General features: G+C 36.8%; 1 protein-coding gene across 7 annotated transcripts in view; it reads left to right on the plus strand.

Annotated features, from left to right (window-relative positions):
- Nucleotides 1–27,824, plus strand: part of MAP3K15 (mitogen-activated protein kinase kinase kinase 15) — a 61,476-nt gene that overhangs the window by 12,224 nt on the left and 21,428 nt on the right. For 4 of the 7 annotated variants that reach the window (XR_014947132.1, XR_014947131.1, XM_015886264.3 and 1 more), the window contains exons 2-14: nucleotides 1,724–1,863; nucleotides 4,837–4,860; nucleotides 9,686–9,757; nucleotides 12,259–12,452; nucleotides 12,678–12,846; nucleotides 14,849–14,955; nucleotides 20,178–20,348; nucleotides 21,113–21,225; nucleotides 22,225–22,384; nucleotides 22,979–23,129; nucleotides 23,538–23,645; nucleotides 24,630–24,679; nucleotides 27,047–27,142. Coding sequence is in view for 5 of the 7 variants with exons in the window: in XM_015886264.3 (XP_015741750.2) it covers nucleotides 1,724–1,863; nucleotides 4,837–4,860; nucleotides 9,686–9,757; nucleotides 12,259–12,452; nucleotides 12,678–12,846; nucleotides 14,849–14,955; nucleotides 20,178–20,348; nucleotides 21,113–21,225; nucleotides 22,225–22,384; nucleotides 22,979–23,129; nucleotides 23,538–23,645; nucleotides 24,630–24,679; nucleotides 27,047–27,142 (1,555 nt within the window). In the remaining 2 variants the exon portion in view is untranslated. Of the gene's footprint in view, nucleotides 1–1,723; nucleotides 1,864–4,836; nucleotides 4,861–9,685; nucleotides 9,758–12,258; nucleotides 12,453–12,677; nucleotides 12,847–14,064; nucleotides 14,114–14,848; nucleotides 14,956–20,177; nucleotides 20,349–21,112; nucleotides 21,226–22,224; nucleotides 22,385–22,978; nucleotides 23,130–23,537; nucleotides 23,646–24,629; nucleotides 24,680–27,046; nucleotides 27,143–27,824 lie in introns of those variants that run through there. The other 3 variants (XM_015886284.3, XM_085550242.1, XM_085550249.1) reach the window with 3 other exon arrangements.

Here is a 27,824-nt window from a genome sequence, read left to right on the forward strand (position 1 = left end):
CCTGCATAAAGCCGCTATGTAGACAGATCCATACTCTCTCCTTCCTGCTCCCAGCGTACTACTGTTCCTGCTGGAGCAGTTGTGGAGGCCTCCCTGGGAACACAGGGTCTTATCACTGCTCCACTCTGAGGGCACTGGCACTTCTGATGCTCTGCTTCAGACACAGACTTCTGTGGTTATGCCCATTTAATGTGGTTCTGATGTGACTTACGTAGTTACCAAGTAGCAGTCAAAAGAAGGCCAATTTCAGATGTGGGCCACATGTAGCCTTATTGCAATAAACTGTTACGGATCATTGCTCACATGGTATTAGAAAATGCAATATCTGTGTGCTATGTGAACACATTGTCTAAGTTCTCTCACCAGGAAGGAGATTTTGATTCCACAAAATTAGTTTTTACAGGCTTTAAAAGCAGTCCACCCTCTTTGACTTTGTCTTTTTACTTGAGCTAATGAGATTCTAGGTGTGCTTGTTATTTTGTCTAAATGTTTATTTTATAGATCACTTCTGTTTTCTCAATTGATTTTGTAATGTTGGAGGTGGGGATAATCTGGATTCGGATGTGTGGATGAAGCTGGGGTTTACTGCTTCAAGCCTGCTCAGTTTGTATGACCACTCTGCTGTAGAAAGCTCACTAAGCAGGAACTGGAAAGGCAATCAGTAGGTGGTGCAGGATTTGAGGTTGCTCAGGGATAGAATTCTCTCACTTTACCATGATTTTATTTGATATTAATTATTTTTAAGCTTATTATGTTTTAAATAGCGATACCTTGGTGTTTAGGCAGGTCATTTCTGTGGACTCAACAACCCGTCTTTGTGCTTTAACAGGATAATGAAAAGGTTTGGCTAACCCCAGGGTGTGGTGCTTTAGCACAGCCTTTAAAATACCCAGGTGGAATCGTACAGAAATGTACATTCACTTATGGATTTACTAAGAACTTTCATACTGAGTATGGGGAATTGATTCTTCTGGTAGGTAACCTCAGTGAAGCCCAGGTGAACTGACTGCTTTGTTTGGATTTCACACACCAGGCCTGGCCTGCTCATGGGTTTCTTGTTTATTAGTAGCTTCATTCTTCTCCATCATTCTCTGTAGATACAGAAGCTGCCTGTTAGCAGCTTCAGAGGTGCGGGATTTACTGCCCTGCTGAATTGACTCTGGAATCTGTTTTGTACCTCAGACTGCCCTGTGGTTTGAATGCCCAATACTTTGGACGTACATTTAGCCATCTATCCTGCAGCAGTGAAAGCAGACAGTCATGCAGATAAAGACCTTCAAAAAGCTTTAGACCACAGCAAAGTAAACATGGCCTTATGGTTTTCCTTCATTTTCAGCTGCTCAATTCTCCTCAGAGGTTTCATCCGGAGACTCCCCATCTCCCACCTTAGTGGGCATTCAGACCGTCAGGCCTGGCTCGGGGAGAAAATGTAGAACTCCTTCACCTGCAGTATGCCTGATGAAGTGATTTCAAAACTGTGAATTCATAGACCATGCCTCACAGTTATGGTAATACCGTGATCATTTTCTGGATGTAGTATCTTTCAAGTGCATGGTAATATTTACCTCTACCATGAGAAAATGATCCGTACTTGAGTATGTTGATTTTGCCCTTACAAATGTATGTGCAATTTCAGAATTTATTTAAAATTCTTTGTAATAATAAAATAAGTTTTAAGACTTCTTTTTTTTTAGCACTTTTCCCCCTTCCTCTCTCATTTCAGATGTTGCAGTTGTGGATATGAGTGATATTTCCAAGCAACCATCACTGTTCTACCACCTTGGTGTGCGTGAAAGCTTTGACATGGCAAATAATGTTATACTCTACCACGGCACTGATGCTGATACTGCTCAATCTCTCAAAGTAAGGTTCTCACTTCAAAATCTTGCTTCATTTCAAAAATTCCTTTATCTACCTGATCCTGCAAACATGTATATTGTTTTTTTTTTCTTGAGTGTGATTTCGTAATGGCTATTCAGCAAAATCTTGTTGAGAATAACAGCTACTACCAAGAATAGCAGTGGTCAGAGTAATGTAAAAGCTCGTTTCTATGAAAAGATCCATACTGTAGTACTGGATTTGCTTCAGACGGTTAGACTTGGAAGTGAAAGTGCAGATTTTGTACAATAATGACACTCGAAGTAATGTATTGCAACCTACTCTGAACATTCAAGTACTTCTCTCAGGTGAGGTTAGTATCTCCTAGTTTCTGAGAAGCTAAGATTACAGGAACCTTTGTTTCTCTTTGATGAAGATGAGATCCTCATCAAATCATTGTACAGGCCTGCTGTTCACTACTGCAGCAGGGTAACGTGCTGTACACTGAAGTCTTTTAATGCTGTTCTGGCTGCAAATCCTATCATGAGATAGTGTAGCTTCTCTTTGGTTTGGCTCATGTTTAGAATGCTGTTTTAAACTATCATTTACTGTTTTATACAGTATTATCCTTTTTCTTGCTACCTTCACTGAGAACAGTGTTGTTTATGCTTTGTGAGGTTGTTTTTTTTTTCTTCTTTTTCTTTATAGTTTTATAGTTTCTTTATAGTTTCCTTATAGTTTTAATATTTTTTGATGTCCACTGATGTCCAAAAATTTGTCTTGGAATTCTCCAACCTCTCCCAGTGTAATAAGAATATTTAGTTGAGTGTTATTTTTGTGTGAGATGCCTGTTCCCAGGAGAGCTGGGTCCTGTCACAGCTTCTTTTTCTTTCATTGTCTTCAGTGTTACTCTGAGTCTAGAATCCCATACTCCTTTCTGCAATTGCGGTCTACATATACATTCACGTTTTGTGTAATCTGGAGTCACAAGAACTCCCAGATGGAGCCACTCACACCCTTTGCTCAAAGAGATACAACAAATATATGTGTCAAGGCATACTTGCATCCCCTTCATTGCTCTAATAATGTTAGTGGGCAGACATACAACTTTTCATCTTGCCTTCAGGCCTTCAGACAGTTCATTGCCAGAGCTTGCAGATCTTTGCAGTGTCAGTTCTGGGTCTTTTTGTTAAAGAGTGTGAAGTTCGAGTACAAGTCTGGGGGCCTGGCAACACTAGAGTAGGACTGGATCACATAGGGCTAGAAAAACTGTTCTCTCTCTTAATTTTAATTCTTATGAGAGCTCTGACACTAGTGACACTGAGCCCTACTGTATCTCTTATTTCAGAGTTGTTTGTTTAATCTTTTTGGTCAACAGCTCCCTGGCATATCTTACAATGTAATCAAAATTACTTGATTAATTGATTTGAGTTGTTAGAAACAAGTTGAAGAGATCACCCGGGTTGAACGCTAGGGTAGTTTTAGCAGGATATTGGAATATGGTTCTGTTCTACCCTGATGTTCTTGATACTTCTTTTGCAATCGAGCACCAGTTCACTGTTTGATACCATTCAAATATACAAATACACTTTTTGTTTTAGGAATAATTCATAAGGTAGATAGGGATTATTCTTGGGATCCTTCAGGGAAGAACATTTCATGATCTCTTGACACATTTCATGTGTTAGATGCTAGATAGTTTTCAGAAGAGTTCATTCTTTTCCTTAGAGAGAAAAGTCTTCATCAACAGAGGATAAAGCTTTATTGGAGATATTTGTTTAGCTAAATGGACGTTTACTTTTAGCTTTTATTTCAGATGTTTATTTCAGATGACTAAGCCTTCAATCATTTCTTTTTTTTCTGGAGTATTTTATTGCCCTAAAGATTTTGCATTAATCAGTAATTCTATTAGGTATGGATACCTTGATATGATTAGCTGACTATCTATTGGTGGTTTATTATTTCTGACTAATTTAGCCAGTTTTTTTTTCCCTTCACTTTTAGGAATATATTACTCCACTTGGATTTGGGTTGCTTTACATACCCATTTAGAGTTGCCAGCCTAGCTGTTATGAAGGCAGTATTCTTACTGTTACTCCTGCTGGAGTAGCTGTGATGTTCAGGCAGCCTGGCTTTATTTAGTTTGCTTCACAGAACACATCCTTGAAATTCTCCCAAGAGCCGTATCTTTAGTTTCATTAATGTTCTTTCCAAAATGACCTATTTCTAAGCACATAATAAACAGGTAGGATTTCAAGAAACTCACAGTTGTGGAACTAAACTTCTTAGATTGTTCCTAATATTCATTCTGATGTTGTATATGTGGGCACCAACATTTCTGTGCGAGTTGCTGGGTAAGAATGATCTTAGATTGTCAGAGCACATACTGTTAAATTACTTCAGTAACCTTGCTTAGAAACAAGTCTGTTTCTAACATTTGTAGAGTAGCTTATCTGGAGATCTGTTTACTTCACCAAGCAGTGTTCACTGGACATGCATGCCATCACAAGAAGGAGGAGAAAGTTACTTACCAACAGCTGGAGATCTTTGAGGTTTGGTTTATATTAAGTTGTCATCCTCCTCATGGTTTTAGTCTCTCTCTTTGGATTTCAGATTCAGAAGAACTAGGGTGTTTTGGGCTGTGCCCATCCATGTAGGAAAAGAGCCTAGGTGTCTTAAGGATATTCTTTGAGAGTAAAAGTCTCCAGCTTTGAATGCTTTTAATTCACAAGTGTCCAGTAGGCTTATGGAGTGCCCAGCTTGAGAAACTCCATTTACTGGCAAGTATGAGTTTTCTTCTGAACACAAAGAATAAACCTATTTAGAGTCATTGCTTCTTTCGGAAACTGAACTATGAAGTTTTTTGTTTGTTTTTTGACATTGTTCCTTGCTTGGAATTTAGTATGGCAGGAAAAGCAGCTTATGCATTGAAGAACATATTTTTATGTATGCCATTTAGTTTTATTGGATGTAATAATAATTCTCACATTGACCATCTTGATTCTCTTTTTCTTCCAGGATATGGTATCTCAGAAGAATACAGTAAGTATTAAATCTACATTCATTTTAAAACACAGAATGAATACTACAGACGACGCAACTCTAACAATGAAGTTACTAAGTGTATATTCTCTTTATGGTATTAGGGAGTCTGTTTTCCCTACATACAATACCGACCAGTGAAATCTTATTGGCTGCCTTTCAAAAGAAAAGATAGATGAAAAAAAATTACTTTTCTTTAGAATTTCCTCTTTAATTTCTAGAGAAATACCTTTAGGTATGTTATATATGGACGTTCATCGGTAAAAAATGTGGACTTGGAATTTCAAAGTCTGTTCCTACCTCTACCACTTTCACTCACTTGTATAAATATGTATGTGTGTGTGATACCTTATTAAGGCTGTACATCAAGCAGATTTGGCTACTGTGTACCCACACTGTTCACAAATTCACAGGTTTTGCTGAGGAATGCAAAGCTTGCTTCCCAAATTAAAAACATTTTTAACTTGAATGCAAGGAAAACCAAGGTAGTAAGTAAACCTCAACAAAGATACAATTCAGTGGTTATTGTAGGTTTACTGTAATATACCACAATATCTTGCACGGTTATGTATTTTTTTATACTTTACATCAGTGACTATTTTCATTAAACGCTGTAATACTGAGGGCTATTGAATTCATATAAACCCTGAACTTACACCTTTATACATTTCCCATATATTTTTGTTCTTTTCTGAAGAGTATCAAGCAGGATTAAAACAATACTATGACTTTTGATTTTGCTAAATTGATCATTTAGAAGAGAACTAAAAGAGAGAATGTATTAGTTACAGCTGTTTATTTGGAGTTACAGTCTATACTTGGCTGCAGCACTGAATATAGGCTAAAGATAGATCGTGTTGAGTAAGTCCAAGTCCTTTTCTTGTCTATTGTGGTGATCTCTGATATCTTTGATCTGGTTTTACTGTGCAGTGGGGACTGCATTTCTTAGTCTGCAGCTCTGTGAAGGAGGCCTCAGAACAGCTTGAGCTTTGCTTGTGAATAATGCTATTTCCATCTTCAGGCCACAACTGATGGATGTCACCAAGTGTATGTTTTCCCCTCCAGAGCTAGAGGGAGAACTGTGACAAGAGCAGTTTAGTGGTTACTCCTAAGGTGGTACAAAAGTAGATTTCAACCTTGTGCTATGAGATTAGCAGCCTGCAGTCTTTTCTTTTGGCTGATTCTCTCTCCCCACAGAGGAAGTTCATGTGCTTCATGTGGAAGAGAAGAAAAAGTGGATTTTGGTAACGTTTCCTGCATCAGACCTGGAAACACCAGGTTAGCAAAAAGGGCAGGGATGGATCTTGAAACTGGCATCCTGATTGCTCCTCTTAAAACGTGGGGGGCGGTTTGTGTAGCCTACTTTCTTCCAAGTGCTTAGATTACAAAGACCATTATTGTGAGTAAAATACAGAAGAAAAAATAATTGACTTAAAATATCAAGTATGGATTCTTGACCTTGCATGTTACTCGAAGTTATTTGTATTCTCTTAGATAGTAAATTTATTGTAACGTGCTCCCATGTTGCGTTTTTTATCAGTTCTTTAATCTGAAATAGCAATGAACTGATTAGCAAGCTAAGTAATTAATAAGTTAAAACTTTATCTTTTTCTAAGTTGGAATTGACTTCAAATAGACAATTCCCCTCCTTGCAAGCCACATGATATGTATGAAGAGGCATGTAGTTTGCTGCAGTCCAGTGTTGTGCCACTGCTTCAATGCTTTGTAAAATATATCGTGTAAAACTGTAGAACTGGGAAGGTAGTTTCCTTCCACTGTCCAGGAATGAGGATTTCCAGAGTAGGAAAACAGGGGGAATGTCATTCAGATCGACTCCTGCAAACAAATGAAAGTTCTGTATCAGTTTTTTTTGGAGGGCTATTGCTGATTAGGGTTGCTGTACTAGATATGTAGTTACAGAATTGACATGAATTTACTACATCCAGTGAGGTAAACAGTCACATAACCACTGCAGTTTCAGTTCTAACTATTGTGTATAGCACTTAATATACTCTGCTATGGGTCTGTATTTTCCTTTCACATTTCCTAGTTGAACTGATCTTTCTATTGGTATGTCTCTGTCACAGCTGTGATGCAGCAGTAGAAGCTTAGGTGCACTCTTCACTGGTGTGTGGAGATACGCTGGAAGAAGGATAGACACTTCATTTGCTATGCCTTCCTTGAGCCCAGAGTAGCCACAGGAATATCATTACTGATTTTGTGAAGAGAAGTCCTCTCTGCTGCTTTGGTACTCTGTGTCTGTGCTCATGTAAGGGAAGAAGGTAACTGAGATTGCTGCCAAACATGTTGCACTATTTTTCCAGCAGTAAGAGCGAAACCTTCTGCATTCAGTTCTGCAGTTAGGACCTTCAGGTTCTCTTGTCCTCACCTTTACTGCTTATCCTGCAAATCTCAAATCACGTACAAAAGTGCAAAAGATAACAGCATAGAATGGATGTGGAACCATGCCAAAGATGCTGAAAAGATGAATGTGTTGTTTGTCCTTATGGTGATTTTTCTTTGAGCATGAAAAAATGTTGATATTTTCTTTGTAAGGAAGACATGCTTACTCTGCATCAGGGAGGAGGCAAAAGCAAGGAAACTGGACATGAAGATGAAAACAATGCATAGAACAAGTTACATCATTCATTTGAAAGTTGACTTGAGCTGATCTAAAAGTGAAAATTATATAGTGGCATGCTTTGGTGGTGTGTGCTTGAGGTATTTAATAGCTTAGTGTCTGAAAAAAGAGCATAGGAGTAGAAGTGGGATTATACCTTCCTTCCACTGTCCAGGAACAAAGATTTCCAGGATAAAAAAAGGTGAGGGATGTGATACTTGACTCCCACAGACAATTAATGGAAGTTTTGAATGAACAATGTATTGTGTACTTAGATTTTAGATTTATGAAAGAATTATTGACTATGGGAGTTCAGTTCCCAGAACAGGACTGCACTTGTGTGACATTCCAGGTCAATACTGTTAGTGCCCCATCAGTTAGTTTTCCTTCCGTAGAGCTCCCTGGAGGCCTGAGGACAACCTTCTGCTAATTTTACTTGTAGTTTAGGCACAGCTCCCTTTCTTCTGTCAAAATTAGCAGTGATAAAACAAATTGCAGATATCTGTTTGGACAGAACAATGTGTTTCCTGTACTGTTATGGATAAATTAAGGTCTGAGACTGCTACCTGATTGTAGGGTGCAAGAAAATGCATTTCTCTCTGGAAAACTGACTTGTGCACTGGAGTTTCTTTAGATGTTAAGTTACTATTGATTTACTGGAAGAAATAAAATTCCAAGGATTTTCAAAAACCTGAATTGTTTAAAGAATCTTCCCCCAGTTTAGCATTACACAGAATCCATGGGAAAATTATTATATTTTGGTACAATATGTTGTTGATATCTTTGATTTTTTGTTTTCGTTTTTGATCTCTGTAGAGGGAAACAAAATTTCCCTACTGAATTTTAAGGAATAGTGTGTAAAGTTGTTCAAAATGGAGAGAAGAAAAGATTGCACAAGAAGCGGTTCAAAAACTGCTGGAGTCAGGAGGCCAAATGTTCAGTCCTTCTTACAATACTTCTAGCACTGATTGCTTTGATCCATTTAGTTTATTTGAGTATGACACTGAGAATATAAGCCAGAATTCTCCTTGTGGAAAAATTATTAGGTCAAGTTCAGAATATAAAGAGAATTTAATTTAGTTGATAGTAGACCTGAAGTCGTTTGAATAACTGTTAATCTGAAGGGTGTCAGGGAGGGGGAAGGTATTTAAAGGGAAGTAGGATTACTATTAAACCAAGAAGGTTATTATTAATTAGATCTGTGTACCTGACTAAATATTTTAAGAGATTTTTTAATTCATTTTTGTTTAGTGAAATTATAGAGGATAGTAATACCTTGGCTACGGAGGAGCTGTTAGCAAAAGTTCTCGAACTAAAGGAAACAGGAATGAAATTCATCCTTGCCAAAGGAATTTTTGTGTTGAAAAATCACATTCTATTGTGATAGGCTCCAAGTCTCTTCAGAGCTTCGGTAGCTGTGTAAATTACTTTATCTAATTCTTCAAGTCAATGAACATATAAGACTAAATAAAAAGATTTTGACACCTGGACACATCCTTTACTTTACTAGACCCAAGGATTGAATAAAGTAAGATTACCCTATATGAATGTGATAATATGAAGATGTAGTATTATAGAACAGCTTTATATATATATATATATTTCTACTTTTATAGTTTATAAAAGATTGTATAGTGGTTGTCTAATAATTTATTACTAAAACGTTGGAGGCAGCAGAAGTAGTAAGTTTCAAAAGGGCGCAGAATGAGAGCAGAGTAGCTTAGAGTCAATTGTCCCTTTTTGAGAAGAAATATTAAAAATATTTTTAATATTTCTGATCACTACATATAACACTGTTAGTATTTGCATTATAAAAACTAAGGCTTTTAAAATTAATTTATGACAGTCATTATGGAAATGTTACTGTCTCAAGGGAGGCACATTTGTAGTGATTGGCTTATAGCTAACTGATCAGGTAATGTATCTGCCACTGTCAAGAAGTTGGACTTTTAAAACAAGTTAATGGTGACACAAGGAGATGTGTAAAAAATAAAGAAACCTTACATTCTACTATCTTGCTGACAATGTGTTGCGCTATTTTTCTTGGTTATGTTAATATGGATTTACTATAGATATCTATATTCCTTCTCCGTTGTTTCTTTCTTTAATCATTTCTCTGTTCATGTGTCATGTCTGTTGTTTTGATTCTCATGCTGTTTCGTGGTGGTGTTTTCCTCTTTGTTGTTTTATTTCAATTTGGAGTAGGTTGCCAACTGCAAAACTTTTCTTCGGGTTCAAGTACCTCCTGAATACCGCAATGGTAACCTGATAGGCAAAGTATGTATCATTTTAAATCTGTTTTCTCTTAATAAATATGCCATCATGTTACTGTGTTCCTAGCATATTTATGTAAGGGCGCTTTAAAAATTATTATTTCTTTCATACCAGTAGTAATCTCAGAGTACATGTTACTTGCAACATAGATCTTGTGTGTGGATTGTTTGTTTTATGATTATCTTTCTCACATTATTTACAGAAGGTCACCACATATGTTAAAATTGTGAACAGGAAGCTTTTTAAAAAGTTGATAATATTTTAGAGTCACTTATTGTTAGATAGATAGGAATGTGATGGCATAGGAATCTACTATTGTGGAAACTTCAATTCTTAAGATATGAGTGGATTCTTATGATGAATTCTTAAGATAAAATTCAATTAATCTTCCTGAATTCTCAAAGGATGTGACTTCTTTGAGTCATTTTCTGTCATCTGGCATGTTGTTTTTCCAGCTGCTTGGTAAGTAAGGATGAGCACTCTTAATGCTCATTGAGTGACTGGCAAAAAGGACTACATGGCTGGAGTGGAATAGCCGAGTTGTTAGCTGTGAAGGCAAAATTCCCTCTCTGAAGATGAAGAGATTTTACTGAACATTCAAAATAATAGGCCTTAAATTCTAGTATGGTGTCTCTGTCACAAAGTGGTAGTTTGACCAGAATAACTGTGGCAGGATGATTTAAAAAACATCAACCCACAACTGCTTCCATTATTAAGGTCAAATGTTCACTTTTAACAGCCTTAACAAAATACTTAGAGGAGTATTTTAAGAAAAAAGATCTTAAAATGGCTTCTGCAGGCCTAACTTCTTCAGCAAAGACCTGACTCTGTCCTTAATTCCTTCCACCCTTTTCCTCTAAGAAGCACATCCCTTTCTCAACTTACTTGCAGGTATTTTCTGTAATTTTTTATATGTTCCTACTTTGGACTTTTTTCTGGTGGATGAGAGTTGTGATTAAACACAAAAGTGTCACTGCTAGCACATATGTTATATGCTGAGAGTTTTTCCTTTTTTATTTCTTTATTCAGTCTGTCTTTTATTTTTAAACTTATACATTTCTTAAACCTAAAAATTTCTCTTAGTAAGATGTTTAAGATAGCTAATAATCCTGAAATCAACCAACCCAATGGGCGGTATGTATAAACCACAAAGATATAAACTTGTCACAGTTGGATTATACATAGGTGGAATGGCCACAAATTGGAAAGTGTGTCTATAGGGGCATACAGTGTTTTGATTCCTTATTTAAAGTTCTAAGTCCTTCCAAATCCAGATCAGCAGCAGGCTTTTGCTGTCTGTATTTTCAGTAGCTGAATACTCTGATCTGTTATTTTCTGTGAACAGTTTATTTTTGTCTTGTAGATTCTTAATGCATATTAAAAACATGCCATCCTCATATTCCTTCTTTCAGTCCTCTCACCATTCTCCCAGTGTCCACTGTGGTTTTAAATGGCTGCGGCTTCACTGCAGCTTTAGATTATCTGAAGTAAAATAAAAGTTATGTTTTTTTACACATTTGATGTCTTGGTATCCTCAAGGTGACAATAGATAGTCAGTGGTAGTTGACTGCATTAGCCATGTTATACTGTCCCATGCTTTGGGGCTCATATCTAAAGACTCTGAATGCATCGTTTGACTGAGTTTTTACTTTTCTTTAAACAGTGGACAATGGTTGCAGTTTGAAAGAGGATACCAGTCTTTCTAGTCTTAGTTATCTGCCTTTAGGGTCTTGCTCAGGACCTGAAGAGTTGAATCTGAACTTAACTGTATTTTCTGAAAGGCATTTCCTGTTTCCTCACCCCCTTCAGCATCTTGATCACATTTACACTGTCTATTGCCTAGTAAGGATTTTTTTTTTGAGTTAAAAGTCTTAGATATTTCAAGGTGTGGGGTTTTTTAATTAATTAATTAATTATATATGCTTAATGGCAGCATGCAGTAGTGGCTCTTCTGATGATCAGAGGCTTGGAGCACCTGTCCTGCAAAGAAAGGCTGAGACAGTTGGGCTTGTTCAGCATGGAGAAGAGAAAGCTCTGGGGAGACCTCATTGCAGCCTTATGTATGGAGTTTATAAACAGGAAAGGGAGTGAATTTTTACCCAGTTTTATAGTGATAGGGCCAAGGAGAATGTCTTTAAACTATGAGAGTGGAGCTTTAGGAGAGATGTTTGTTAGGAGAAAATTCTTTACTCAGAGGGGAGTGAGGTGCTGGCTTGGATGTCCAGAGAAGCTGTGGTGCCCCATCCTTGGGGTGAACGGTTTTATTGTACTGTTTCTGAATGGATCCAGACTCTTTTTCATTACTTGCTAGTATCTGTAACTCTTCCATACAAAATCCATTGATTCTAGTGCTTGCAAATCCTGTGTTAAACACTGAACTAAAACTTCCTTTTGTGCCAACCCAAATCCAGCTGTTTTTTTTCTGACTGTAAATAGTTCCTGTAGTGACACAAATGAATTTCCACTTAAAATTGTTTTCTAAACTGCATTTGTTTTTCTTTTAGGCTTCCAGTGGAAATTATTATTTCATTCCATACGTTGTCACCCCTTGTGCAGACTACTTCTGCTGTGAAAGTGATGCCCAAAGAAGAGCTTCTGAGTATATGCAGCCCAGCTGGGACAATATCCTGGGGCCACTTTGCGTCCCTCTGGTGGACAGGTTTATCAGCCTTCTCAAGGATGTCCATGTTACATCATGGTAACAATGAATTACAATTCATTCACCTCCAGAACCTCTGATATTCCTCAGTCCCCATCACTGTGTTTAAGATGTGTGGCTCCAAGGGGCATGGTTTAGTGATAGGACTTAGTAGGTCAGGTTAGTGGTTGGACTTGGGGATCTGAAGGTATTTTTTAACCTAAATGGTTCTGCTTCATAACAAATATCTAACAGTCTTTCTGTGTCTGTCTTTTGCTTCTTCAGTGCCTATTATAAAGAAACTCTGCTAAATGATATTAGAAAGGCTAGAGAGAAGTACCAAGGAGATGAACTGGCTAAGGAGCTGGCTAGAATTAAGCTTCGTATGGATAATACTGAAGTGCTGACTTCTGACATTGTCATAAACTTGCTTCTTTCTTACCGAGATATACAGGTATGTTTCTAAAAACTTAAGAAGATGATTTTACTATGGGATTTTGGAACTTGTTTGTTCTCAAGTCTTTGTTTGTTATAGAGTGATTCAAAGCTGACCCTCAATTTCTGCACTAAGTTTGACTTGACTACTAAGCTATAAGGGACTGTAGACTCTTATTTCTTTTACTTATGAACAAGAGACACCGATTAGGAGACTTTCTTGTTTATTTTCTGTTATTTTTAACCTCCTTTAAAGTATATGAATAATAAAAGCTCATCCAAGCGGGATGTTTGCTTTTTTCTTCCCTGTCCCTTCTTTCTCTCTCTCCCCAAAGTCAACTGTGGAAACTAATAAAATTGATTTGTTTTGACCACTCAAAACAGAAGTGTCCAAGTTGTTAACTATAACTGAGTGAAACACTGATTTCTTTTTAAAAAGTAGGTACACTGTTTTATCTTGATTTTGTTTAAGCACAGTTTACACACTGGATTTCTGAACTGCAGAGTAGAGGGGCAGAATCACTTCCTTTGACCTGCTGCCTCCACTTCTTTGTATGCAGCCAAGGATATAGTTGGCTTTCTGGGATGTGAGGGCAAATTGATGGCTAATACAGCTTTCCATGCAAGGGTGTACTCCATCCTTTTATGCCCCAGCTTGTACTGATAGCAAAGGTTTCCATGACCCCAGTGAAACACCCTGTTCTTGGCTTTATGCAACCTTACGAGGTTCTCGTGGGCCCACTGTTTCATCCTGCCTAGGTCTCTCTGAATAGCATCCTGTACCTCAGGTGCACCAACTGCACCACACAGCTTTTTTTCATCTGCAAACTTGCTGAAGGAACACTCAATCCCACTATTAGTGTCTTTGATGAAGATGTTAAAGAGCACCGGTCCCAGTACCAACCCTTATGGGACACCGTTTGTTACAGTTCTCTAACTGGACATTGAGCCATTGACCACCACTGACTGGACACAAGCTTGGAACCAGTTTCTTGTGGATTGAACAGTCCACCCATCAAATCCGTGTCTTTCCAATTTGGAGAAAAGGATGTAGTAGGGTACCATGTCAAAGGCCTTACTGATGTCCAGATAGATGACATCAGTGGCTTTTCTCTCAACCATTGATGCAGTTACACCATCATAAACAGTGGCAACGTTGATCAAGCAACAGATTCCCTTGGTGAAGCCATTTTGGTTCTCCCATTCTCCTCTCTGTCTTTCATGTGCTTTATTGTAGCTTTCATGAAACTCTGTGATCTTCCCCAGCATGAAGGTGAGGCTGACAGGTTGGTACTTCCCTGGGTCATCATTTCCACCTTTCTTAAAACTAAGTGTAACATAGTCTTTTTTACAGTCGGTAGGGACTTCAAATGACTGCCATGACTTTTAAAATATCCTTGACAGTGGCTTGGCAACTGCATCAGCTAATTCCCTCAGGACTTTGGGATGCATTTCTTTGGGACCCATAGACTTACAGCTGTTCAGGTTCCTCTGGAGATCATTAATCTAATGTTAGTTTACATCAGGAGGAGTGATGCTCCCCTAGTTTCCACTTTCCAAACCATCCACTCGAGGGCTGTGTGCGAGGGATTTGCTAGTAATGACTTAGGCAGAAATGTTGATGAGTATCTAAGCCGTCTCCTTTTTTGTTGTTATGAACCTTCTTGTATCGCTCAATGGGGAGGATACACCCTACTTGATTTTCTGGTTGTTTTACCTAGAGAAGCCTTTCTTATCCTTTTTTGTGCCCCTTGCCAAGCCCAGTTCCAGTTAGGCCTTAGTTTTCTTGATCCTGATGTCACCAATCATTTTTCTCAAGTTGGTGAGCAGAAGGTCCAGCATTGCACCTGATGCTAGCAGTCATTATAAATTTTAGGTTAGTGATACTTTCCTCTGCTGGAGGTGATCTCAAGCTTCTGTCTTTCTGTCTGTCTTCCTTTTTTTTCCTTTTTTTTTTTTCTTTTTTCTTTTTTCTTTTTTTCTTTTTTTTCATTTTTTTTATTTTGTTTTATTCCTTCCAGGACTACGATGCTATGGTGAAGCTGGTAGAAACATTAGAAATGCTTCCTACCTGTGACCTGGCTGATCAACACAACATTAAGTTTCATTATGCTTTTGCTTTGAACAGGTAAGGATTGTTTTTTGAGGATGTTTCATTATATTGTTGTTTCAAATAGGGTTATATTTAAATCTGTAGTGCAGATGATAAGGATCCGCTCCAAAGGCCACTGGAGTAACAGTGAAAGATTTCATTGATACCAGTGTATTTTGATCAGGCTGAGACTGTTCTTAGTCACTGATTCTGAACATCTCACAAAGTTCAGCATAGTAGAGCTGCAAGTGATTACTTGGTCTATGTGTATATATTCATGAAGTAGCTTCCTTGAAAGGAACAAAGTAGTTCCTGCCTGGAACAAAGTACATTACAGAATCATAGGGTCTGGAAGGGACCTCTGGAGATCATCTAGTCTAACCCCTTGCTTAATCAGTATATCTACAGCAGATTATGCAGGAAAGTGTCAAATGTGGATTTTGAATATATCCAGAGAAGGAGATGCCACAGCCTCTCTGGGCAGCCTGTTTCAGCGCTCTCCTCATGAAAGAGGTGCTCCAGGCCCCTCATTATCTCTGTCAAAGGTTATGCCAATGTTTTTCAAAACAGGGTAGGTTCTGGCTAGTGTAAGATGAAATTCAGACCAGGCATAAAGTCAGAGATGTGAAGATGTCAGTTTCTTTCCCAGGCATTTATATCTTTAATTGTTAGAGATGAGGACATTGCAGTCACTGTTATTAAACTCAGCATGCATATTTTAACAAGCAGCGTATGTAATACACACATAAAAAGCAATTAGCAAGTGAAGGGAGTAACAGAGTGCAAATAGAAAATTGTTACTGATTGTGAATAATGGTAGCCAAAGTAAATTATTCCCCTTGAAAAGCACTGGGTTATTTGAAATGTTCTGTTTTCTGATTACCTGTATATAGAAAAACCACAACATGAGGTTCCTCATTTTGTATAAGCAGTTTGCACAAGACATCCAGAGCATAAGTAAGGAAAAAAAGAAGCTAGTTTTTTTCCATTGTCACGACTAACTAGAGGCCTACAAGTGTAGTTCTAGTCTCAGCGCCCAGTTTGGGGCTGTTTCCTCATCCACTATTGTGAATTTTGATGGTTCTTCAGTTGAATTGCATTCTCAATGAAACGGGTCTTTTCTCTCTAATTAATTAGTGTTTTGTTTTTTTTTTTCTTCTTCTTCTTCTTTTTTTTTTCTCTCTTTTTTAATTCTCTTAATTTCTCTTAATTCCTATCTTTTATTTATGTGTGTCTGGTGGTATTAGTATTTCATTGAATACTGGGATGTTTTCATAGTTATCGTAGTATTTTGAAGTAATTCCAAGTTATTTCCCAACTGGCAGTGGCTCTTGCAGTTATCATGTTTTGAGGAGTTAAAATCAATGACCCCTGTGGGTCCTTTCCAACTTGGAATACTCTGTGTTTCTATAACTTAGCCTGATTATGCTTTATTTATTTTCTGTGCTAGGTTTAGCAAGGCAAAGTTTGTACTGAGAAAACCAAGATGTGCTAATAAAGAAAAAAAAAAAAAGTATTGTTAACAGCTCTCCCATGTTATGTGTTCTGTTTTAAAGTAGTGTCTGAATAAATGATAGTATTAATCCATTTTCTAACTCATTTATCATTGAACTATGCTTTGGAAGGGCAAACTTTGTTTTGAAAGAATTCTCAGGAAAAGTTATTGTAGGAATTGCTCAACGCTGAACCATCCAAAGCAATCAAGAAGACCAACAGTGTTTTCACTGTATGTACATGCAGAGTTTTTAAAGCTGCATCATATCCCAGCCATGAAAAGGCTAACAAATCTTACATTGAAGACTGCCAATGAAAAGTACCTATTTCAATGACAATGAAAAGTACTTATTTCAAATTAGTATTTATTCTCTAAACTGATTAGAGTGTGTTGTACCATGAAGAATGTACATATTTCAGTGCAAGCTGGCCTGTAACCCAGGAACAGTAAAATGCTGTGAGTCCTGTCTGCAATTCATATTCAGGAGATTTGCTTTACTGAGTGTGACTCATTTGATGAACCAATTTACTGCAATAAAGATAACATTTTCTGCTTTCCTTCCATGACTGCCCATCATAACACACAGTGCTTCAGCTTTCCCTGCTCAAAGAAGCATCTCATCCTTGCAGGTTTTCAGACAAAATTCATTGTTGGGCAGTGGTTCTGCTCGGGTCATGAGATTCCAGTGGCTGACCTTCACAGGTCCCTTCCAACTCACCTTTGTGTGATTCGCTCTGCTATGGCTCTAAGCGGGGGCTGGGAACCATGGGAAAGCTCATGTCATTGATAGTGGGTGAGAAAAACAGAAGTCAGTGCCTTGAGGATATATGGTAATCCCTTCTACGGCATTGTACTGCAAGGCCAAAAAGGCCTTGATAGTGTCACAGGTCTGTTTTTAGGGCACGTTAAAACAAATTCTAAACCATCAGACATGCAGATCCTGAAGCGTGGGTATGAAATAAGTGAAAATACATCATGGTCCAGTGCACTGGACCATGTACTGTACTGTTCGTTTAGCAAACAGTGTATTTTCATGTTGACAAGACAAGTTGCTTGCAGCCTGAAGTATGTGTTTTTCCAGTTGTTTGTTTCTTTTCACAGTTAGTCTTCTCTTTTTGGGATTGCTTTAGAAGGTGATAACATTTCCTAAATTTGCAGATTATTGTAATTGATTTGCTGCTTTATGTTGCAGAATCATCAAGTTATGCTACTGTGAGAAATAGCATTTATACAAATGGATCTAATCTGATTTTGTTTAATAATAACTTGTGTTGGGCTAATGTATAGTTGCTTAAGAAAATTTTAGCACTGAACAATATATTTTTAATGGAGAATTGATTCTTTCCTTCTATGAACTGAATAAATCACACGTTTCCTGCTAGGAGACAGAAACATTTAATTTTGTTTTGAGTACTTTAATGTGCTGTTTGTTTAGTTCGTGTTGTTTTGAAATGCTCCTACGATTTTCTTCCGTGAGCTCAGGTTCATGCTTTGAAATCCAGAAGATTTAACCTTTGCACTTTTCTATTTTAGGCAGTCTTGCTTTACACATTGCATTTTTTTCTTTAAAGTAAGTCTGTTTCAATCAATATATAACACATGTTAATGTTATTGTGTCATTAATATTTAACCTGTTTTCGCACAAGACATAGGTGAGTCTGTTTGTCTTGGAAGCGGTCTTTTTTTTCTTGCTATTTCAGCATAAGATTGAGCACATGCTGAATTCTATGACTATTTTAGACATTTGCTTACTGGGAGCTGTTGGACTTATATAGTGTAAGGCCTGGTTTAGTTCTGTTTACCCAACTTTCTTCTTTCACTGCTGTTTTTTGTCTTCTTTTTTGTCATTCTTTTTTAATACGGACAAGGTATTGTCTCTTTCTCTTTGTCCTCTGTCTGTGTTACTTCTAAAATAACCAAGATCCCTACAAAATATAGCTTGATAGAAATATTATTAACTAAATGAGTACAGTCACTTTACGTAGCCTCCACTTAAGGAGTTGGTTTTGGTATATCTGAGGAAACAAGACTCATACCATCACTGGATATGGTCTTTTGGTACCTGTTCTCCAGAAACTTTTGAACATAATTTAAAACCTCTACAACTCTTCAGAGGAGGTTGTGGCAAGGTGGAGTTATGCCTCTTCTCCCAGGTAACAGTGATAGGATGAGAGGGAATGGCATCAAGTTGCACCAGGGTAGGTTCAAATTGGATATTAGAGAAATTTTCTCCAGTAGAATGGTGGGTCATCGGCACAGGCTGCCCAGGAGTCACCATCTTTGGAGGTGTTCGAGAACTGTGTGGATACAGCACTGAGGGACGTGGTTAGTGGACATGGTGGTGATGGGTTGGTGGTTGGACTAGATGGTCTTAGAGGTCTTATCCAACCTTAATGATTCTGTGATTCTCTTTGTTCATATTAACAATAGTGAAACTTGTCTCAGAGACTCTGGTAGGTTCAGAACAGGTTTGGTTAAAGCATGTTGACCAGTACTATAGATATACCCCCACACTTTTAATTTCTTCTTATTTCCTGTGAAACTGTATAAAGTTATAAATTTTCTCCTTGAATGCTCATTAGAGATGACCAGTGTTACTTTCAGAGCAACTCTCAATCTGAAGAAAAAAATGTGTTAAAAATATACAAGCACTTGATTTGAAAGTTTACTGTATGCCACTGGCATTAGAGTTAGCATAACTCCTGCAAAGACAGCTACAAATTTGTTATTAGATTTTCTCCATCACCTAAGGTCCCTTCCAACCCACATGAGACTATGATACTATGATGATATGATACCTAATGCACATAGAGTCCTGAGGGATTTTTTATTTGGTTGTTGTTTTAGCTGCAGTGTGTTTTTGTTGGTTTTAATGCATTAGCTAGCTACCTAAGGAGCCACTTTACAATAAATATTAATCCTTCTAGGACATGCAAATACTAAATTTACCATAAGTTGTTCTCTGTGATATTTTGACAAAGTATGTCATGGTACCTGTAAACCTGTTCTTGGATACCTGGGTAAGGATCAGGAAGTTGGAAACAGTTCTGAAAAGAGACGGGTAAATTTTTTAAGACTCTTGAATGATTAAAAAACTTGTTGAAGAGGCTATTAAATTTGGAAGCTGTCTGCTTTGTTCTTGCAGATAAGTATTTTTGGTTTATGACAACTGTTGTTTTCCAAATTTTTCTCCAATATGAAGAATATAAAGAGAGAAGTACATGTCATTTTTAAACTTCTATTTTTCTTGTGGTTCAAAGTCACCATATTGAGCTCTATCACTCTTTTGGCTGAAGTAGAATTGACCTGATTTCTCCTGTACTCAGTATTGTCAAGTACTGGCTCTGGAGCCTCTGGATTCAAGAATAAAAATCATGACAACAGCTGAATGAGATGGTCAACTTATATGAGTATTTTCAGGAATGATCACCAAACATGCATTTGTTTGTCACTGGAGTATCTGCAGAATCTGTCTGCTTACATGAGGAGGAATTGTGTGGAATTACAGATTTTCTTCCATTGAGGAATTATGGGCTTAAATCAGTACTTAGATGAGCTAGAAGTAGGGGTCCAATGATATGAGAATACTTTAGTTTTTTTTTATTATCAACCAACCAACATGCAAGCACAATTGTAAATGAAGTCTGTATGTAGTAATGATGGGTGAGTTACAGGATAGGGAGAGGAAAGCACTATTCCACCATCTTGCAGATACTGTTTGAGATTTGAAGTTGTTAATTTTATTCTTTGTCTTTGATTTCAGAAGAAATAATGCAGGTGACAGGGAGAAGGCGCTACAAGTTATGCTTCAGGTCCTGCAGACGTGTGATCACCCTGCTCCAGATATGTTTTGCTTGTGTGGAAGGATCTACAAGGATATGTTTCTTGACTCTGACTGTAAAGATATCAACAGTCGAGATCGTGCCATTGAATGGTAACCAAAGAAAGCCCAAAATCTTTCTTTAAAAATGTTTCCAGGCTTTTACAGTTATGAAAAACAGAGCTGTTCAATATAGAAATTCAAAAGTTCTTCATTTCCACTTTTTTAATTGTTTGATTTGAGTAAGTGATTTACTGAGTGCTAGGTATTTGGATACATTTCCTTGCTTCTGTATAGAGTGAATGCAACGAGTATAGGATGATTCACCTAACTCTATTCAAAGAAAATCTGCTTCAGGGCCAAAACAAAAAGCAAGTGAGTTTGTGGGGAATATGTTGGTGCTTTGTGCAAGGATGGTGCCTACCTTGCAGCTCTAGGACATAGAAAAGTCCACTGTATTTAAGGAACAATATTATAACTGCACTCTCTCAGTATCTCAGTGACCTCTAATGAGTGTGAAGCATTAAAACAAAGCACTTGGAGCCTATTTGTAAAACTTGCACTGAAGACTAATGCTTCCATTGCTTTTCTCATATGAATAATACCATACATGTTCTATTGCATGTAAGATTATAGCAGAAACCAGTTTAAGTTTTATTTTCACAAAATTACAGAAAGTAGCAGGACATACAACTGAACAAGTTTTTCTTTCTCATTATAAGACATAGAATTTCTTTGTTCCAAGTGTTCTTTGCAGTGCATCAGAGTCATGAACTAGCCCTATAGTCCTTCCAGTAAATTAATAGCTTAAAATGGCTACCCAAACTTTGCAGTATTTATTATTCAGTGAGATGTGAGCTTTTAACTCTTCTCTGCAGGTACCGCAAAGGATTTGAACTTCAGTCAACACTGTATTCAGGAATTAACCTTGCAGTTTTACTACTTGTTGAAGGACAGCAGTTCGAAAGCTCAATGGAACTGAGAAAAATAGGTAAGCATCCACTCATAGAGCCTTGGATGTGTTTTTTGCCCCTGTCCCTGTGAAGAAAACAGAATGTTTATTGAGGTGGGCTGTGTGGATAGAAACATGGTTCAAGCTTTTTAGTGACAGGTCCCCACTGGCAGCCTAAAACACAGGGATCTTGAAGGACCACTTAATATCTTGCTGACTTGGTGCAACTTTCTAGTAATGAGGTGCACCTAAAGGGCTCCAGCTGTAGGAGGAGAACAAGAACTGTCTTCAGCACTATCCATAAACTGCCTCTCCTGCACCACAGAGATGATCCCTTTGTATAGCTGGCTAAGTAACATAGTATGTTTCATCTTTCCTTGGGGATGTCACGGAAGAATCTGCAGGATTTCTGTTGTCTGAGAGATCACATGGAAAGATCTTTCAGGACAGTAACTACTTCTATACATATCTTCCATGTAGGCTGTAGCTAAAACCCACCAAAATAAGTTTATTTAAAAAAAAATAAAAAATGTATGATAGAAACAGATATGCATCTCTTAGAAGCATAATAGCATAATTTCAAAACTATATTTGAAATCAGGTCCTGTCTGAAATCCATACTCTAACCAGAAAGGTGAGGAATGCAGAAGCGGCTTTTAACCATTCCCATTTCTTTTCTCTGGGGTGGATTTGCATAAACCTCTAGCCAGTGATATCCTTCAGTCAGTGAACAGCTCAAGGAAACAGGTACACAGCTTACACTAAGAATCAGGTGGCAAATAGCACGAGATTTTTTTCAGCATCGTATGTGATAGGAGTTCTGTCTGTTTCAGTTACGCTGGGGATGTTATTTGCAGACCCAGCCTCTGTGTTAAACAGTATTTATATTTTTTCTGGAGAACATTTGCTTTTCTTTATTTTTATCACTCATGCTGAATCAAATCTTGTTAGACTTTTATTGATAGACTATTTAGTATATTATATATTAGTATATTAGTGTTTTATTGCTAGAAAAATGTTTCAATTGAAATTTTTCAGGTGTACGGTTAAACAGTTTATTGGGAAGAAAAGGGAGCCTAGAAAAAATGAACAATTACTGGGACGTGGGACAGTTCTTCAGTGTGAGCATGTTGGCTAATGATGTCAGTAAAGCAGTTCAAGCAGCAGAGAAACTATTTAAGCTGAAACCTCCAGTATGGTATGTAGTAGAAGGCTGTAGTTCTGGGAAATAAATGAAGTAAAACAATCCTGTTGACTCGTCGTTAATTTAACTGGATTTTTCCATTGTAGATTGTTTGTAACACTAATGTTATACTCTGTTCTTTCGCTCTGGAAAAGAAAGGGAAATGGTAAGAAAGTAACTTATCCATTATTGTTGGCTGTACGCCCCATTGCAGCAAGGTTTGTAGGAAGGAACTTAGCAATCAGTGACAATTCCTTGTGAAACAATGATTTTCAGATTTTAAATTGCCGCTGATCTTGCCCCTGCCATCTTCTGCCTCATAATATCATGTACAACTGTTACATAACTATTCATGTGACTGCACCCTTTTGTAGTAAGATGTTTATGAATGTCTAAATGAGTCTGTGACTTAACGTTTATGCTAAGTTAGCTGTTCTTTCAGAAATGTGTAAATATCAGCCATTTCCTTCATGGTAGTTTTTAAGGTACATTTGATTTTGCTTCACATTATACTTGGAGTTACTTTTTTTGACGTCTACGTGAAGTGCTTTTAGAATCTGGTTAAATTCTGTTATCTCTCTGTTAACTCACTAATTCAATACATTCTAGGTACTTGAAATCGTTAGTTCAGAATCTGATGTTAATTCAGCGTTTCAAGAAATTCACCATAGAACATTCTCCTAAACAAGAAAGATTGAATTTCTGGCTAGATATAATTTTTGAGGCAACGAAAGAAACAACTAATGGACTGAGATTTCCAGTAAGATGTTATGTCCAAACAAGTTTTGTTTGTCTTATGTTTCCGGATATCACCAGAATTAGATGACTCTAAGTACAATACTTAAATGTTTAACTGCCTGTTATTTCATTGCATGAACCAAACCCCTGTATTCTGTAAACCTGTACTTTTAAAAAAACATTCTACCCATTGAACTAAAATGATTGTAAAGAAATATTTCTAAGTCTTCTAGTAGAAACTATTATCATACTATTTGGTTGGCCACGGGAATGCAACATCTTCCTACCTTGTTTTGCCCCCCTCGCTTCCCTGGAAACTTTTTAGGCCTTACTTTTGTGGTTAATTACTGCCTGTTCCAGAGCATTAGCATTTACTGAAGATGTTGTCATGTGCTACCTGCTGTTTTATTAAGGAAAAATATTCTCTCAGGTTTTGGTGATAGAACCAACTAAAATCTACCAGCCTGCATATGTTTCAATCAACAATGAAGAAGATGAGAGATCTCTTTCTTTGTGGCATGTCTCTCCAACTGAAATGGTAAAACTGTCAGCAGATGCATCTCATGTATTCTGATTCATAATGCTTAGGTTCACTTTTTTATGTGTAGATTTGGCATGTGAAGATGTGAAAATGGATTTTTTACAAGGAAAACTATTAGATAAGGTACTGGAGATCAGGAAAGAAATATGGATGGATAAAGTTCAAGAGATTAGTGAAGGAATATATACAGTATAATCTTTTGAGAAAGAAATAACTTTGATTTCACACTGGGATATGTTTGACCAGCACTTCCTGTCTGGATGGTGTAGGTGGAGTGCAGAAAAGATGCATGTTAGAGTGAGACTACATAGTTACCTGGATCTGTGAACCTTTTTTTTTCAGTATGCTGTGCTCCTTCACTACTTGGAGTGAATGTGCCTGGTGCACCTCTCCTTTAAGGAACAAATTCTTGGTGTATATTTAGTGATGCTAAAAACAATTCAGATACTAAAGGGAGATCTCTGGGGGGGCTACATTCCAAGGCGCAGATTGTCCTTCTTTTGTTTTGCTTCCAATGTGCTCTCCCTGTTCTATCTTTATTGGCTCAATACTTCTCTAAGAAGAAACATGAAGTATTCTTTCCCTTCTAGCTTTGCTAAAACTAGGGCATAGTTTGCTTTAATTTTTTATATGAAAAATTGATTGTTTAAGTCAAAACATAGTGTAAATTGTAATTGAAGTTGTTTGGGTTTTTTTTGGTTGTTGTTGTTTTTGTTGTTGTTCTTCCTTGTTTTAATTTTATTCGAGAAAATATTTCTTTTTTTTCCATCCTGCAATGTTTACATTTGTTTTTCCTCAAGTGAGTAAAACAGCAACAATTCTTATGAGAAAGTTGGAGGATAAGAAAAATTAAAAATAAAAAAGGAAAATAATTGAAGATAGATGTTAGAAAAACTTTTTGTTTACCATGCTGTAACTTTGTTTCTGATAGTAAAGTTAAATAGTGTCTGTATTAATCTGATATAGTTCTGTTTTTCACAGAAACAGATTCATGAATGGAACTTTACAGCTCCTTCCATAAGGGGAATAAGGTTGGTGCATCTGAAAAAGTGTTTTTTTTAATGAGTGCTTCATGTTTCTTTTGAGTGGGAAGTCTGGATTCTGCTTCAAGTGCATTGTCTGTCATAAAAGCTGCTTCTGTCCAACTTGGCTTGAAATGTCAAATGGGAAGAATTTTCCTTTCCACCCATGGGCAGAGCTGTATATTTCACATAGAAATACACCTTTAGAATTTGTTTATGTATTCTCTTGTAGATTTCCCTGTTTTCAATTGTATGGCTGCTTTTCTAAACTTGGGCTAAACTTCTGTGTATTTTCCAAGTTGGGATATTTTGCTGCTAGAAATGCAAGAGATGAGGAACCAGGAGAGAAAGCAAAATGAAGTCTATGTGTCATAAAGCCTTCATCTGTGTTTATATCCTGATGTGTCTATGGCATTCTTGCTCTCTGCTTGTGTTTTGCAGACTGTAGTTTAGGACTGGAGTAAGCACATAAGCACAGAGTAAAGATGTGAGATGAGTCTTTATTTTATCCGAGCTTGTGAGTTACTACATTGGTAGACTGGGCCTTTTTAGAGACATAAGTGGCTCTTTGCTGGAGCCACTTTTACAAAGGCATAAGCTTAAGAGCTTGACAAACTTTACTTACCTAAGGTGTTCTGTAGTTCTCAGTGCAGGGGCTTTCAGGGCCACAGTTATCACTATAAGCATTTGAATTTTAAGTCCCAGGTTTGTCATCTGTGAACTTGAATAATTTTTAAGCTAATAAGCTCAGTGAAATAGAAATAAAATTCTGAGTAAGGTGAATGGTAGTTGCTATGAAAGCCTGTAATTTTGAGTGTGGACTTAGATCCTCCCATGTCTTTTGTATTTGCTTCCAAGAGCAGTTTGTAGTTTTAATGAATCCGATGTGTTTTTTTCTGTTACTCTAATGCAGTGTAAGTGGATGTGAAGTTATCGTTACAGAAGCAAGCCTGAGGAGCTGACTGAGCATAACTAAGCAAACCATTTCTAAAACACATTAATCACCTCTGGTCAACACATCGCACAAATCAGTCATGACTGAGAAAGTTAACTTCTGATTAAAGGGAGGCAAGCTATTCATTTGCCATGATTCTTAATCACTCTGGGGATTACAAAGCTCAAGGAAGGAATCCATTTATATTTAGAGGAATTGCATGTTTGCTAGTTATATGACAGCTTGAAATTGTAATACTTTTGAAATTACTTTTATGTCACAGGTATAACACTATTTATAATACCGTGTTTAGTTACTCTGTTGTCTGTCTTACATTTGCTTGTGGAAGGATCATCTTGCTTTGTCATTTAGTTCTTGAGCCGGGTATATGTTTGCCTTCTTTGCGAGAGTTGCTATATCAGAACCAAGATACAGAATGACAAAGCATATTTTCAAATATTTCTGAAAAAAATTCTGGCACAATTTTAATCTTTTGGAACATCTGTCAGTACAGCCCTAAATGATGCTACAGAAAGTTGGTCTTATAATGTCCTGCACCATTACTATAATCTACTGTCATGTATTTTAACTAGCAGCCTCAGCAGTGGCCAAGTATGATCTGGAAGAGTTTGATTAAGGCAACCAGACAAGAATAAAAATGCTTTTATTCATTTAATGCATAAAAATAATGACTGTTCCTTAACCATCATAGCTTGGCACTTATGTGGAATGATACTGAAGTGTTTGAAATGATAAGAGATTCATTCCTGGGTTTACTTTTGTATTTCAGTTGTGTTTTATGGCCTCTGCTTTTAGCTTCAATGCATTTAGATGAGCTATTTGTAACACTGGAAAGGCACAATATGCAATAAATAATCACTTTTTTAGAATTACTACTGCAGTTTAGAGTAAATATTGGTCATCCTAGAACTTGTTTATTAGTATTAAAGCCATAAAAATATATACTGTGAAGGATCTGCTCACCGTATCTCCCTGCTCAGTTTTATTGTGAGTGTAATGGACGTATAAAAATATGAAATATTGGTCAAATTTAAAGAAAAAAAATTCATATCTAGATTGTTGTCAAAACAATTCACTTTCTATAGAGGTATCAACAGATACCCTGAAATCTGATAGAAATATGTGAAGATGGAAGGGAAGAAGAGCAACAGACCTTAAAGCACTTGATATAAGTCAGCATTTTACCTAAATAAACAGTAGCTTAGACATTCATCAAACTGGGGGTAGGGTTTTAGTCCCTAGGATATAAATAAATGCAAAGCTTCTAGGTATAGTGAAGATTAATATAATTGCATATAGCTTTTTTTAAAAAATGTATTTGTTAGAGATTTCAATTAAATTAAAAATTACCACCACTTTTTTTTCTGCTTCTTCTAATAGTTATGTCCAAAACAGTCTTTTCTTGATGTTTCTTTTTACAGTATTTCCAAGTTTGATGAACGATGTTGTTTTCTTTACGTGCATGATAACTCAGATGATTTTCAAATCTACTTTTCTACAGAAAACCAGTGCAGTAGGTGAGTTCATTTTCTGTGGATATTACAAGAAAAATCTGTCCCAAATGTAATTAATTTAGTAAACATTGAAAGCTGACAATTTTGCCTGACTATTTTTTATCTTACTTTCTTCATTTCTTTTTACTTGATTGAGAAGCATCGAGCTAAATCCTGTAGTTTTTAAGGTGATAATAGCAAAGTCTCATCAGACATGTTGACTTATTCTGGTCAGTTAAAGTAGCTTCTTTTCATGTATTCAGATATTTTGTGATAACAATTATGTTGTGTCTTAGTAGTAAACCTACTAAGTTTCAGACCTAAATATAGACCATATTCTTTCTGTGGACAGATACTGACATATAGGTCTTCTGAATGAAGTAGGAGTAATTTGTTAATATACAGTATTTGGGGACAAACTGTATATTTTCTTGCAGTAATTATTAATTTATGTGTTATGTAGAGTAAACTCATGCTAAAGAGAATTATTAGCTCTATGGAGTGCAAAGCTTAGAAGAAAGGAAGCATCAAAATTGTTACCTTTTTTTATAAATGTTTTTTTTTTTTTTTAATGCACAACTGGAGTCTGTTTTAGAAGAGAGTCCCTGGTAGTCAATGAAAGAGATGTTGTAAATATTTTATAATCATTTTTAATAATTTGTAACCATTTATTATGGAATTTTGAGGAGGAAAAAGAAAATGTGGC

Source organism: Coturnix japonica, chromosome 1 (assembly GCF_054131305.1).
Source record: "Coturnix japonica strain WE chromosome 1, WE-NBRP24, whole genome shotgun sequence".
NCBI lineage: Eukaryota > Metazoa > Chordata > Aves > Galliformes > Phasianidae > Coturnix > Coturnix japonica.